The 12934-nt window shown below is 37.4% G+C and overlaps 1 protein-coding gene across 2 annotated transcripts in view; it reads left to right on the top strand.

Annotated features, from left to right (window-relative positions):
• The window catches only part of CDKAL1 (CDK5 regulatory subunit associated protein 1 like 1), a 378644-nt gene that overhangs the window by 233659 nt on the left and 132051 nt on the right, over window positions 1–12934 (top strand). For both annotated transcript variants that reach the window (XM_057377905.1, XM_057377904.1), the window contains exon 9: window positions 1072–1238. In XM_057377905.1, the coding sequence (XP_057233888.1) occupies window positions 1072–1238 (167 nt within the window). The remainder of the gene's footprint in view (window positions 1–1071; window positions 1239–12934) is intronic.

Genomic DNA, 12934 nt, shown 5'->3' with positions numbered 1-12934 from the left:
TTTATGTTTTCCTCATTTGGGTATGTATTTGTAACATAAACGTTTGCATTTTATGATACATTATCTGCTGGTCCAAAGAGTGTTTTGTTGAATTATGCACCTTCTAGTGTTTGGTATTTCTTTTAGCAGTTCATCATTGGTTTCAGAAGTTTAACTCTTYACTGAGTTAATAGTATCTCATCTTGCTAGGATGTGTTTTCCTCACAGATGCCCTGTTTTCAATGGCTTATTTCTTGCTTTGGGGTGGTAACGAAGGGGAGAGGGATTACATAGCAAAAAGGATGAAAGCTGGGCAGCCTGGCAGAAGTGGCTGCATGAAACCTCAATGTTTTCAATATTAATAAACAGTGGTACAATCTGTCCCCTCTTAGAGTAGGAGGATATAATTACCAAATRTCAGTGTTCAAGGTTACTATTTACAATATAAATCAAATTCACTACTTCCTAAGGCTCTGATTGATGGAAAATGAAGCATTAACTGCCAGGAAACAGGCTTTCCTCTACTATTGCTCAGTCGTGCTGTGGTCAGTAACCTTTTCAGTGGAATCTTAATATTGCATTGCTAATTGCATAATTTAAAGAATACAAGATTTTAATAGTTACTTCAGGAGCAATGTTAATCATGGTGCTTTAGAGCTGGTTTTGCTCGCTGGAAGCTTACCAGTTAATAAGCTAACTACTGTAATAGCCATTAGTGCAAACTCTGCCTGGGTGATGTTGCTTATGGTGTTTAATGAATTAGGCTCAAAAAATAAAGCAAAGTACTAAACTGGTCTGACTTGTTGTAGRGGCAGCACAGAATTAGTCATTGGCTGTGAATGTTAATCACTCCACAGCAATGATAATTTACAGCATTTTTGTAGCACTCTTGGGCTCGYAAAATGAACCTAATAACCTACTGCTACCCATGGGATAAGCCTTCCTTCTCACTCCCTCCCTTTTGCAATTGAATACCCAGTCTGGCTGCATAATAGCCATGTGAAATACTGCATTTAAAAGAGTGAGCAGCTGTATGATAAAATAAACAGCTCTAAAACAGATTTGTTAATTATCTCTTTCTTTTATTCACAGAGGGTGTTTGTGAGATATGGCTGACCAGTGAAGACACAGGGGCTTATGGCAGAGACATTGGCACAGACCTCCCCACGCTTCTGTGGAAGCTGGTTGAAGTTATTCCTGAGGGAGCTATGCTGAGGCTTGGCATGACAAACCCTCCCTATATTTTAGAGCATCTGGAGGTAAGGAAGAAAAGGAATCATTTAAATGCTGACATAAACATTCATTGAGTGAGTCAGCATGGAACCTTGTGTGAAGTKTCTTTCATTTTAAGCAGTAGCTTAGAAAAATAATAGACTTAAAATACRTTTACAAAATTAGACTAACAGTGTTAAGCCATTTGCCTGACACAGCAAGTTATTGAGGTAATAAGATACTCAAATAATTTTGAAATTATAATGTTACTGAGACCTCTGACCTGTAGGACTTTATTGCAGTGATGTTCATTTGTGTGTATGTCTAGTGTTTCCAAGAACCAAAGGAAATGTCATTAGCAAGCAATGGACTATGGGATTGAATTTTTCTTCCTGCTGCACCTCAGACAAATATTTCCAGAAACACTATATGCTGGTCTTACTCAATGATGTATTCATTATCCTATTTGTAGCATGTTTAGAGCTTTCACGATAAGAAATAGAAATGTAAGTGTATGTCTGTGTTTAAAATAAATGTAACAAAGAAGTTTMATGAAATTATAAGTATATAACAGTGTGAATTTGAAAGAGTATCCTATTCATGCAGAGGAGGAAGTGAGTCTCTTCTCAAAGGTAAGTTGGTTTTGATGGATTCTGTCACCAAAAGAATGTCTTGAAATTTCTAGGAACTGTCCACAGAATGAACATAGCTTTAAAGAGGAGGAAAAAGGAGGGAAGGATGTAGTTTAAGGTAAAATTTGTAACCATGGCTGGTATCCAATCTGCTTTCCCAGAGATATTATAACATTAATATTTGCAATTGTGTTTTCTTAAGATGTCAAGGACAGTATTGTCTCATCAGAGTGCACCTTTGCCTATTGTTGAAGCATGTGGGCTAGAGGAATCTCACCTTGGTACAAATAAGCAGGTTTTCACTTCACTAGCTGAAGAATACGAACTGCAGAAAGTTGCAAGAAACTTCCTGGGTTGTTATTTTATTGTTTGATTTAATATAAGCTTTACTAAGCTAGAGTCTTAACTCAGCACACTGAATAGGAGCCTTTAGGAAGTGGGTGGGTGTGTTTTTGAGAGCTCTGCATTGTGTCTTGGACTCTCATATTTGCCACAAGCTTTTCTACTTTTTAAAAAAATGTTATTTTAACATTTTTCAACATCTTGTACATAAGCAAATCAAGCTTTTAGCAATTTTCACAGTTGGTGCCTTTGCTTTCATTTTTAATTCWTATTATTAAAAGTATTTTGGCATAGACTGCTGCTTTTGTCACTGCTGGTCATTGTGTGAGTACTCTTAAAGCTTTAAAAAAATAGAAAAATCATTTGCTGTAAATCACAAAGTGCTCAGCTGAGGTAAGGGACATTGTTGATACAATCCGAGAAAMRTGGRAAGAATGTTGCTTTTCTTCARTCAGTACCTTCAATCAGTATGTGGCACARAGCAACAGTAGAAATGTAGAAATTAACTTTAATACTCGGAMAGAGCTTTCCTAGAGCCTCAACCTRAAGGCAAAGATTTGATTTGTTTACTTTTTTTCTGTATTTGTTGGAGCTTAGCTGCAGCTAAGAGTGTTTCATCTGCCTCCATATCTGGGAATCAGTTTGTTAGTATCCACTAAGAAGTGGTAGCCAACAGCTCCCATCTTCCACTGATGGAGTACAGCACAAGGAGAGGAGGAGGAGGAAGACAACTTCCCTTGGATCAGGAGTCTGGAATTAGAGCAGAAGAGGCAGTAAAGGAAAGCTGTGAGTGCTTGTAATGGGCATTAAGGCWCTCATGCTGGAAGGCTTGGTAGATCCTGGGGCCTGGGCCAGTGGCCATTCAAACTCACTTGTTTAAGGTAGGGAGTGAGTTTAAGTTTTCATATGGCTTAAAATAGCATATCTAGTGCCTTCAGGTACTGCTGTCAGATTAATGCCATTCCGTACTTGAAGATGTTTGTCATTTCAGAGGATACTGTTAATCTCATGGAAATCCTTACTGTGTTTGTGTTGTGTGGTCTGACAATTTAGTACTTCAGGTTGTTATTCCATAAATATGGTGGTTATAGTGCCTTGTGTAGCATGAATACTTTTGGAATGAGAAGCAACCACGTGTTCAGATTATAAAATCTGCATTCACTTGGACCTTCTTTTCTGAAAAGAAAGATATATTTGGAACCATGCTGTATTTTATAGTCATGAAAAACATTGAACACTTTTTGACATGCTGGATACTGACCTCAGTCATTACAAAAAGAATCTTCTTCATAATTATTCAGGGTATAATCTAAACCACTAAATTTTTATCTGCTTTTTCTTTAGCCACAGATGATATCTGTCTGTACTTACATTAGTGCGTAGTGTGCACTAATGCCATACAGTAGTAGCAAGAGCAGATGAGGAAATCAGACAATTTGGTAGTGAAGCCTCTATATCTAGATTTTTTCTGCATTTTGGAGTCTTTACTTCAAAATAAATCAAATTCTCTTAGCCAAACTTTTCCACTACCCATGATCCAAAGCTGTTTCAAGGACGCACTGTTAGTTTGAATCCCTCTGTTTCCACCTAGGGCTTGGAGTACATTCACTATGAAGTATGGCTATTGCTCTGATTTCCTTGGAAGTGAATTTAGTTAGCCCACTAGGAAGTCACCCTGCAGACTGAACAAACCAATGGCTGTGAAAGGAAACTGCACTTTAAAATTTAACTGCTGCTTTCAGTGGGCACATTAAAGTGTCCATAGCCAATCCTGRCAGGACTTGTCTGGTGTGAGGTTTGTTGGTGTGATAGGGAGGGTTATTTGCTGTTTTTAAAGGAACTGAAGGACCAGAAACCCAAACATTGTTTCTCTTGACTGTGGTACTAAGACTGAGAAAGAAGTTGGAGTCTGTGTTTACCTGTAGGAGRCATCTTCAGTTTCCTACTTAGAGAAAATCTGGCCAAGCAAGGGAGGTAGTATTCTGTTTTCCAAAGTGCTCTAACACTGTTTCAGCAGCCTGTTGAATGCATAAATCATGAAGCATATAGCTTGCTTATTTGGAGGCTGGTCTCAAACTGAGAATTTGAGATATGCCCTTGTCCAGTGTCAGTCCTGATATATGTTGATGCAACATGGCATTGAGGCAAACTTGGGCTTTTATATACATGGAAGAAAATTTTGATAAACAGACATGAACTATGGCCAGGGAAAAACAATTTGTGTTGGAATTTAGTTTTGTTTTATATAATGTTAAAGGTGAAGGAGAAGGTTGGTGTTAGATTCTGTTCTATAGTCCTAGAAGAACCTGCAAGGAGCGCTTGTGTGTGTGGTTACCCTGTGTGTTCTTGCCCATGTGTCTTTGCACAGAGCTGCTGCTCTCATTACACACKCTGCCAGATGGCAAAGATTTTTATCACCCTGTAGTATCAACATGTAGCAAAAGCACATGAGGAATACACCCTGCTTTAGAGGTAACCTCTGGGCAATTTTTTCCCCAGTCACATTATGAAGCTACTCRCTAGTGCTCTAGTGAGACACTGTTTAACATCCACTTCCAGGGACTGATGGAGAGAGAGGGTTGGGAAAAATCCATTAAAACAATAGTAGTAGATAAATGATGAATGGGAATTAGTCTGAAAAGAGTAATAAGTAAAGTAAAAAATAAGGCGAAATGCATAGCAGCTTTAAATTAATTAATGTTCATGCCATAGTGTTAGATACTAATTTTTGCCTTGTCTATATTTCACTTTTCCTTAGGTTTAAACTGAATTCTCTTTTTAAGTATCTGGGGCTCTATTAAATCACAAGGGACTGTAGAACATCCAAAATGTAAAAGGGCAGGGGCTCACATCTCAGYGTTAGCTTGCCTCCTTTGCGGATTTAACACTAACTGTACTTCCAGAGTTGTCTGGGATTTTAGTACGGCGCTTTCTGTGAGTGATGGGATGCTTCCAAATCTGTATAAAGGAGGCAGTTCGCACCTGCCATTCCCGTAAGTGCTTAATTTCACATGACTAGATGAGTAGTTGTCTTTGTCACCTGTCAAAATGAGTCTGTCTCAAACCATACTATATGCCATCTGTGGGCTGTATCTCCGTTATTAATTCAGGACATTTGAGTGATACACCAGCCATTGAGATGGAGTCTGCATGGCAGCAGAGTCTTTAAATGCAGAAGGTGTGCCAAGTGTACCACGAGTCGCAGTAGTATTTCTTTGCTCTTTTGCTTTGATTTTTCGTGTCAGCTCAGTGTTTATGTTCCTTAACCTCATTGAAGTTGATACCCTACAGATGGCTCCCTCAAATGTGCCCTGACACAGCACATAGGAAATTATTACAGTATTACAGTAAAATTACTAATTCACTTTTCTTTTTTCTCTGTTGTCCTTTTTTTCCTCTRAGTGCACCAAGCGTTTTTGAGCATRGTGCATACGCTCAAGTTTTGAATAACCTAGAGTGTGAGCTGATTTGAAATGTGTTTTAAAAGGGAATAATATGCATACATTCCTCAATGGCAAATAAAAGGACAGCATAATTTCAAGAATTAAAAAGACTTTAGGGCATGTATTTGCTTTGTTTCTAGTATTTTTTTTGTCATTTTCATAGGCTGCTGCTTTTGAAAGTGCCAATTAAAATCTGTTGATTTGACCAGAAAAAATGAAAACTGCAGCATACATTTAAATAAATGAATAGTTAAGTCCCTGACTTCTTATTACTGTGAGTTTTGTAGTGTTTTGTACTCGGTGGACCATGCAACTTTTTCTTGCTGTAATTACAAAGTTGTCTCTGTGCAAACTGTATCTTTTTTTGCTAGCAGTATAATTGCAAGGAATCTCAGATACTAAAGGGAGGAGGACAAGGCAATTGCCTCCATCCTTCTGAAAAAGGCAGGGTATGAAGGGATGTTTACTGCTTCCTTTGGTATTATGTTAAATGCTTATTTGTCCTATGGAAGCTGTGTGTGCATCTTTGCTTGCTCTGTGTATTCCTGCTTTTCATTTTTAAATACTAAAAGAGTCTGTCTCTCCTGTTCTTCCTCTTAGAGTGTTCTTTGTCTTTGGGGTTTTCAAATATAGCCATTTCCTTGAAATTACTCCTTAAAATATGGTGTCATGGGAGCATGAGCTCACCCCAGAGTCAATGTATTTTTTGATGTTATCGGGTTGTGAAATGGATGAATGTCTGCTGTGCTTTGGGATACATTTTGTCATACCATTTTCTCTGATCTAGAATTTTAATGTCTCAGACACAACAGATCCTAACGTCTGTAAATGCTTGGTGACATCTTTGTTTCCAGCTGGTAGRAAATGATTTGGCTTAATAAATGTCAAAATAAGAACCCATTTTACTCTTCCTTAAAGTTTTATGTTGTATTCGTGACTCTTGGGTTCTCTCAAAATCCTTAACAAATTGGGAACTTTGACAAACAACAAAGTTGTTGGGAATGAAACTCATATTCTTTCTAACAGTAGAAAAAATGCTTTGAGATACATAAAGAACTGGCTTTATTTACACAAAATTCAGTTTTCCATCAAGACAGAATATTTTATGCATGCATCTAGTGCTCTTCTATATTTAATAATCTGTGAATAAAAACTGGTATTGCAAAAAGGGGTTAACATTAAGTAGCACAGCTGCTGGCCATGTAAATCTSTGCATATTAGCTGTACTTCAATTATGATTTGCTCATATGAATGTTTCTCTTGTTCATTAGATTGTCCAAGAACGAAGAGTATTTAAATGCAGACCGATCCACACTCAATCTTGTGCTCAGTGTCAGGCTGTCTGTCAATTACTTATAATACTGTCTCATCCCAGTAGTCCTTTGGAGCTGGAGCTTACTTCTGGTGAATTACTAGCAGAAAATAAAAATCACAATTAACTGAGTAATACGTTCAAAGAATGGATAATGCATATATGGGATACTGCATTTGTGCTAAATAAATGTAGGATTTTTATCAGTTGCCACATGCTTCAAGGCATTGAGATAGAAGCTATTGTCATACATAGARCTTGCATAACAAACTGTGCCATCTTCTTTTAATATTTCTGCCTTCATTGTTAAACAAATAAGATCTCACTTTTCCTTGTTATTTTTATTACAATAAGTAAAGTTCTACCAACCACTCTCCATGCTGTTCCAAAAGCTTCTATTTAGTTTAGATGCATAAACCCTTTTGTTTTCTTTGATAGATGAGCTGTCACATTCGCTGTGCTTTGCAGCATCATCTACATAATCTTCAGTAAGACTGCTTGCTTCATTGGGCTTTGGCATTTGTTTAAAAAAAAGGTTGATTTTCATGAGGTGAAGATTTTCTTTAAAAATGAGAAAGAGGAAATTCAGTGTGTTCTAGAAACCTTAATAAAACTGCACAATCATATTTGCTTTATGTTGGTGCACCACTGGTAATTGAGGAAAAGACATTAAATCTCTTCTACTCAGTCTTTGAATTCAAGCCGTTTATCTCTGTTAAATGTGCAAGGGCTACTGAATAATGTAAATTCTGTGATATCAATCTTGTCATTATAATTTGGAATGTTTTTATTCTGTTTTACTATGAAATTTAGGTCAGCTCACAAAAGAAAATGATAGTATTTGCCTAAAGGTTTTAGTTTGGATTAAAACCTTCCACTGCTTTCCTTCCACTAGAACCTGCAAAAGCARGTTTTAGATACCGTGCTTGCTGGTTTGAAATTAAGGGAGACAATAGAAAGGCTTCCTGGCACTGCTCTGCCTCGGTACAGATGAACTCTGGAGGGGTGTGCAATTCATTCTATGACTTCCTTCTGAGCAGAAGCCATCAATTCTTTTCTGTCCTATGGGATTCTCATTTTTGAGCTGGAGAACAAATTCATAKTGTGGATGAAACTAGCAATCCATTTCACTCATTCAGCTTTCTGAAGACAAAAAGGGAGTTTGACAATCCTGCTCGCCTATTGTGTGTGCCTCTCTATGCTTTAATTAATTTTCAAGGTTTTATTAGCATAAAGTATGATTGAGACAGAGAGTTATTTTAAGTAGCATTGTGCTGTTGCAATAAATCACCTTTTTAAGGACCTTCCRATATGTGTTTCTAATACATACTGCAAAAGGGAGTATTAATTTACTCCTGGAAAAATATATTTCATTTGAGGAGTGCTTAATGATGAGAAATTAGAGAGGACCATAGAGAAAATTAAARAATGTATATTTCCTTGCATGTCAGAATTAATAATTTCACAAAGAATTAGTATTAGCTCTTTGGTTGGCTGATTTTAAGTCATTAAACAAGCACTCTAGTCATAATGAAATGTACACTTTACCTTAAAGTGAATCAATTTTTGGAACTGGACAAACAGCACTCTGAAGCTCCACAGAATCTCTTTATGATTATAATGATGGCTGCAGCAGCAACAATAACAGTTCTCATCTTTGAAAGCACTGAACCATTTTACTGCATGGTGCRCAGAAATTAGTGTGGTATTAATGCTGGATGTGCCACTGGCTCAGCTGTGTTTTGGTGACACAGAGACTCAGACACACTCGGGCTCCTGGCTCACTACAGGCTGAGTAATTAACCAGTCTACCCAGTGTAGATGCTGATGCTTAACATTTTACCCAATGTAAAGTCAGTCTTTAATATTGGAAGCACATTGTGTAGGGATGCCAGCTTGCTTACTCTGATGAATTTCAGGAAACTAGGTTTGAGATATCTGTAATGGGAGTTACTGGTTTTGTCAGGAAATGTGAAAAAATGGTACTGTGCAAGGAATCTCTTTTTATTCTTGTGTATACCAAGTATAATCTTTGACAGAAACATACATACCTGTTAAGAGAGTAGTAGAGTTCCTGATATTTTTGTATTTACAAATTAGGTACCTAATATATTTGATGGTGTGTGTTTGTGCACTGACTCATGGGAAGAGATGTGACAAACTGCAGCTGAAGCTTTGGACTGTGAAATGCAGTTATTGTGACATTATCTGAATATCACTTTTTGTGAGGGACCTTGAGTTAGCTTATCCTTATATTTCATACAGGAATATGTGGCAAGCTTTTGAAGGCATGTTAGGTGTTTTTGGTATGGCATGGTTTGGCTTTGTAAGAGATTACTCTTAACCTATAGCTGTGAGAGAGAAAAAGTTGCWACGGTACTATGGTCTGTCTGTTTTCTGAGGCAGGAAGCAGGAGAAAGATCCCACACCTAGGAGAACAGCTGGGAACAGCCAGGGCTGAGCATATGGCTCTCACGGCCAGTTTTCCTATCAGCAAATCACAGCTTGCATTCTGTTTTATATCCACGTCAAAGGGTGGCCTGAGCTAATACCAGTTTTCTGTTCGGTAATGTAGAAGGCATTTTTCCCATATGACAAAACAGATTTTTGCCCTCCATCTGGCAAGCCAAAGATTTGATTTTAAGGTTCAAATTACATTGGCTAGAATTGCATGGGCTTCTAACTACTCCATGTGACCTGCCTTTATCCTAATGACAGGATAAAGACCTGAGCATGTCATGTCATATTACATTGGATAGGGGTTGCCACTAAGCTTGCCCACCGTGTGGCTTCAGTATATCTCCCCCAGTTCACACATTGCCTTCYAATCAGTATCCTTGGGGAGGTTTGTGGTCATACATCCCACATGTTCTTAGGTTTTTACAGCCCCATTACTCATGGGAGGTGGGAAGCGGGGGGAGAATTCCCTGTTCATTAGTTTTAACRAAACTGCTACAGGTTTTCCAGACTGGATCATACTGTGTTATCGTTCCTGTGTCTGCATCACAAGATCACATCTGCTCCTGAGCTGCACCGCAGCAGAGGAATTTATACAATGGGCCACAGCCACTTGATTTTCATGCAGATTGTGCTGGTGGCAGCACCAGTCAGCTTCTGAAAGACAACAGTCAGCAGACACCCCTTGTGGCATATCCCAAAGTAACATCTGCCACAAAGGGATGAAGTTTTGAGARAGTGCCATTTTGTCATGTTTCCATATGGATGAGGGTTTCTTTGGGCTTCACTGCTGGCAGAGGACAAAATCCTTTTGCTAAGAAGCAAGCTATTCACATTATCGTGACTCAAACACGAGACAGAATTGAAATACTGGATTTTTGCCTGCTTTAGGTTAGGGGAGAGAATTTCTGTCTGAACAGCTTGCTGGTACTGACATGAAGATGCACAGATATTGATGTTTATTGTCACTGCAATTCTCTGTGGTTGCACATGATATCATTGCAAACAGGAGGTGTGATTTTCTGGTTAGGTGGTTAAATTTGTGTATTGTAATTGCTAGGATAAAATATACTCACTAGATAGAAATCTTTCTGGTAATGTGCCTTGTGTTCTAATGTACACCAGCTGCTAAGAACTGGAAAAAAAATTCCTATGTGATCAGTATCCTAAAGGGTGTTTCACATACGTTGTTATTTTCCAAATGTGGATGACTCCTAGAGTCAGGTTAAAACAAATTATGCTACTCTTTGACCTTTTAGTTCCTACATGAAATAYCATTTTTGTGTAGTGCATCCCTTCTTTCATAGACACATTATCAGATTCCAGGGAATAGTGAGAAAAGGCAGTCAGCTGTTTCAGTTGTGATGAAAGACAGAAAGTTTCTTTAACAGGGATGTAGTTTCAAAATGTTGTTCATTTATTGCTTCCAGATGGAAATAAAATTCTAAATTGCATTTTTTTCTTCTAACTGAAATATGTCATTATATGTAGTAATGCAAAGCACTTTAGAAAAAAAAGCGTATATTTATAAAAAAAAAAATAACAACAGGATGCAGATGTTAAGTTAGAATGTTGAGACACTGTGAAGTACAAATATGCATTAACCCATGATATCCTTCAAATACTCTTTGGGATATTAACTAATAGTTTKATTAAGTGATGAAATCTGCTATTCTGTGTGCAATCTGTGGTATGGGAAAATCTGTCAGCCTTGACTAAGTATTGCTGTTCAGTGCAGAGTACTGTAATGCAATCAAACCTATGTGGTAAAGAACTTCAGTGTTATTTTAGKGGTAGGGAGGATAATAGGTAAGACTGAAGCAATCTTACCCTAAAGCTGCATCTTAGAATGTGATATTTCTATCTGAACACTGCAAAGTTTGGAAGATTGATTTATCCACGTTTCTGATGCAACCATGCACAGCTTTTGTTTAATTCATWATTCTGTTTCCTTCTGAACACTGCAAGTTTCTGCTTATAAAAGGTAAATTTAAGACCAGCAGTAGTATTTAAAAKTGAATGACAGTGAAACAGTGGGCCATCAGGTATTTCTGTCTTGTGTTTGGTTTGTGTTAATAATTTGTGCTCTGCTAAATTCACAAAGTTAATCATTACAATCCTCAAGTACCTGCTGGGAATTTAGTTTATCAGTAGGACCTTTGATTCAAAGCACATGCAGCACATTTTGTGTAGCTTTAGATACAGAAAGTATCAAAGAAAGGAGTTCACAGTATAAAGAGCTGTTTGCAACCTCCTCATCTTTAAGAGGGGCTTTGGCCATCCAGAACAACCCAGAAAACTGCGACCACAGCAGCCAGGATGTGGTAGTGTTCCCAGATGGGCTGTGTGTGTTGTGTGTGAATTTCTAATACACGACAAGTGATTTACTTTCTGAAGAATGCTTTTGATATTGGGAGACTGATTTGTATCTTTCTGAACCAAAATGATGCAGTGGAGTAATCAATGATACTTTTCAGCTTACAGCTGTAGCCTTTACTGTATGCAGGGATCCGTAGTAACAGTTGAAAAGTTCAGTTAATTAATGACAGACATTTTGTGTCCCAGTAGTACACAACCAAGGGTGATTACTTTAAATGGCAACAGTTGTGTTCTTAATCTTGAAAGTTATTGACACAAGTACTTGCAGAAAACATGTTTYCTTTCTTTTACATAGGGGATAACTGGAAGGAGCAGTTCTGATTACTCTTTTTTAACACTGGCTATTGGACAAGATTGGTTTAGTTCCTCTTACAGGGAGGGCAGTCAATAGCTCCTACTTGGCCACATCCCCCTGAAAGACATTGACTGTGAGAAGAGCAGGATTCTGCATGTTACTGTCAGATCAGCAGCTATTGGCTTTGGAGCTGGGTGGTTTGGGTTTCTTTGAATACTCTGGATAGGAAAACGCTTTTGAGATTTTAGAATTTGCTTTTCGCTCTTCATATTTCACAGCAAAAWTTTCATTTTTAAAGGTGAATATGATACTTAGAACCAGTATTTTTATATAACTAGAGAATTTCCACATTTGTGACTTTAAAATGACAACTGTGGTATAACAAGGAAGGGTTTTTTAAACGTAATCGTTCTATCCTAAACAAACAAACGCATGGAATCTGTTTGTTTTTTTTTTTGTTCTGATAGTTCTCAGCCTCACAAATGCTGCAATAAAGTAACACTTTCAAATCTAGAAATTCTAGTAAATTATTAATTACTTTCAAAAAGAATTCACAAAGTGATTTTGTATTAAAGAGGCTGCTATTCAGAAAACACAAAAATTGAGAGGATTGGCAAAGACTCTTTTTTTCTCTGTTGTAGGGCAAGTTATTTTTAAGAACTTGGCAGACTCAGAAACATGTCATGAAACATGACTTTCATTGGTTTCATGTATCATAAATCTGTTTTGGAAGATTGAATGAAGTACTTGGAACCAAGAGATAAGTAGAATAATAGGTTTGTGGTCCATAGCTTAAGTTGCAGCTCATATTTCTTATATTTTGGAAACATATTTGATTACTGATAAGCAGAATAATCACAGATGACTATGAGGATGCTTAATA

The sequence above is a fragment of the Malurus melanocephalus genome, unplaced genomic scaffold (genome assembly GCF_030028575.1).
Source record: "Malurus melanocephalus ecotype Western Australia unplaced genomic scaffold, MMel_1.1 scaffold_332, whole genome shotgun sequence".
NCBI classification, from domain to species: Eukaryota; Metazoa; Chordata; class Aves; order Passeriformes; family Maluridae; genus Malurus; species Malurus melanocephalus.
This window is presented reverse-complemented; position numbering and strand designations above follow the sequence as displayed.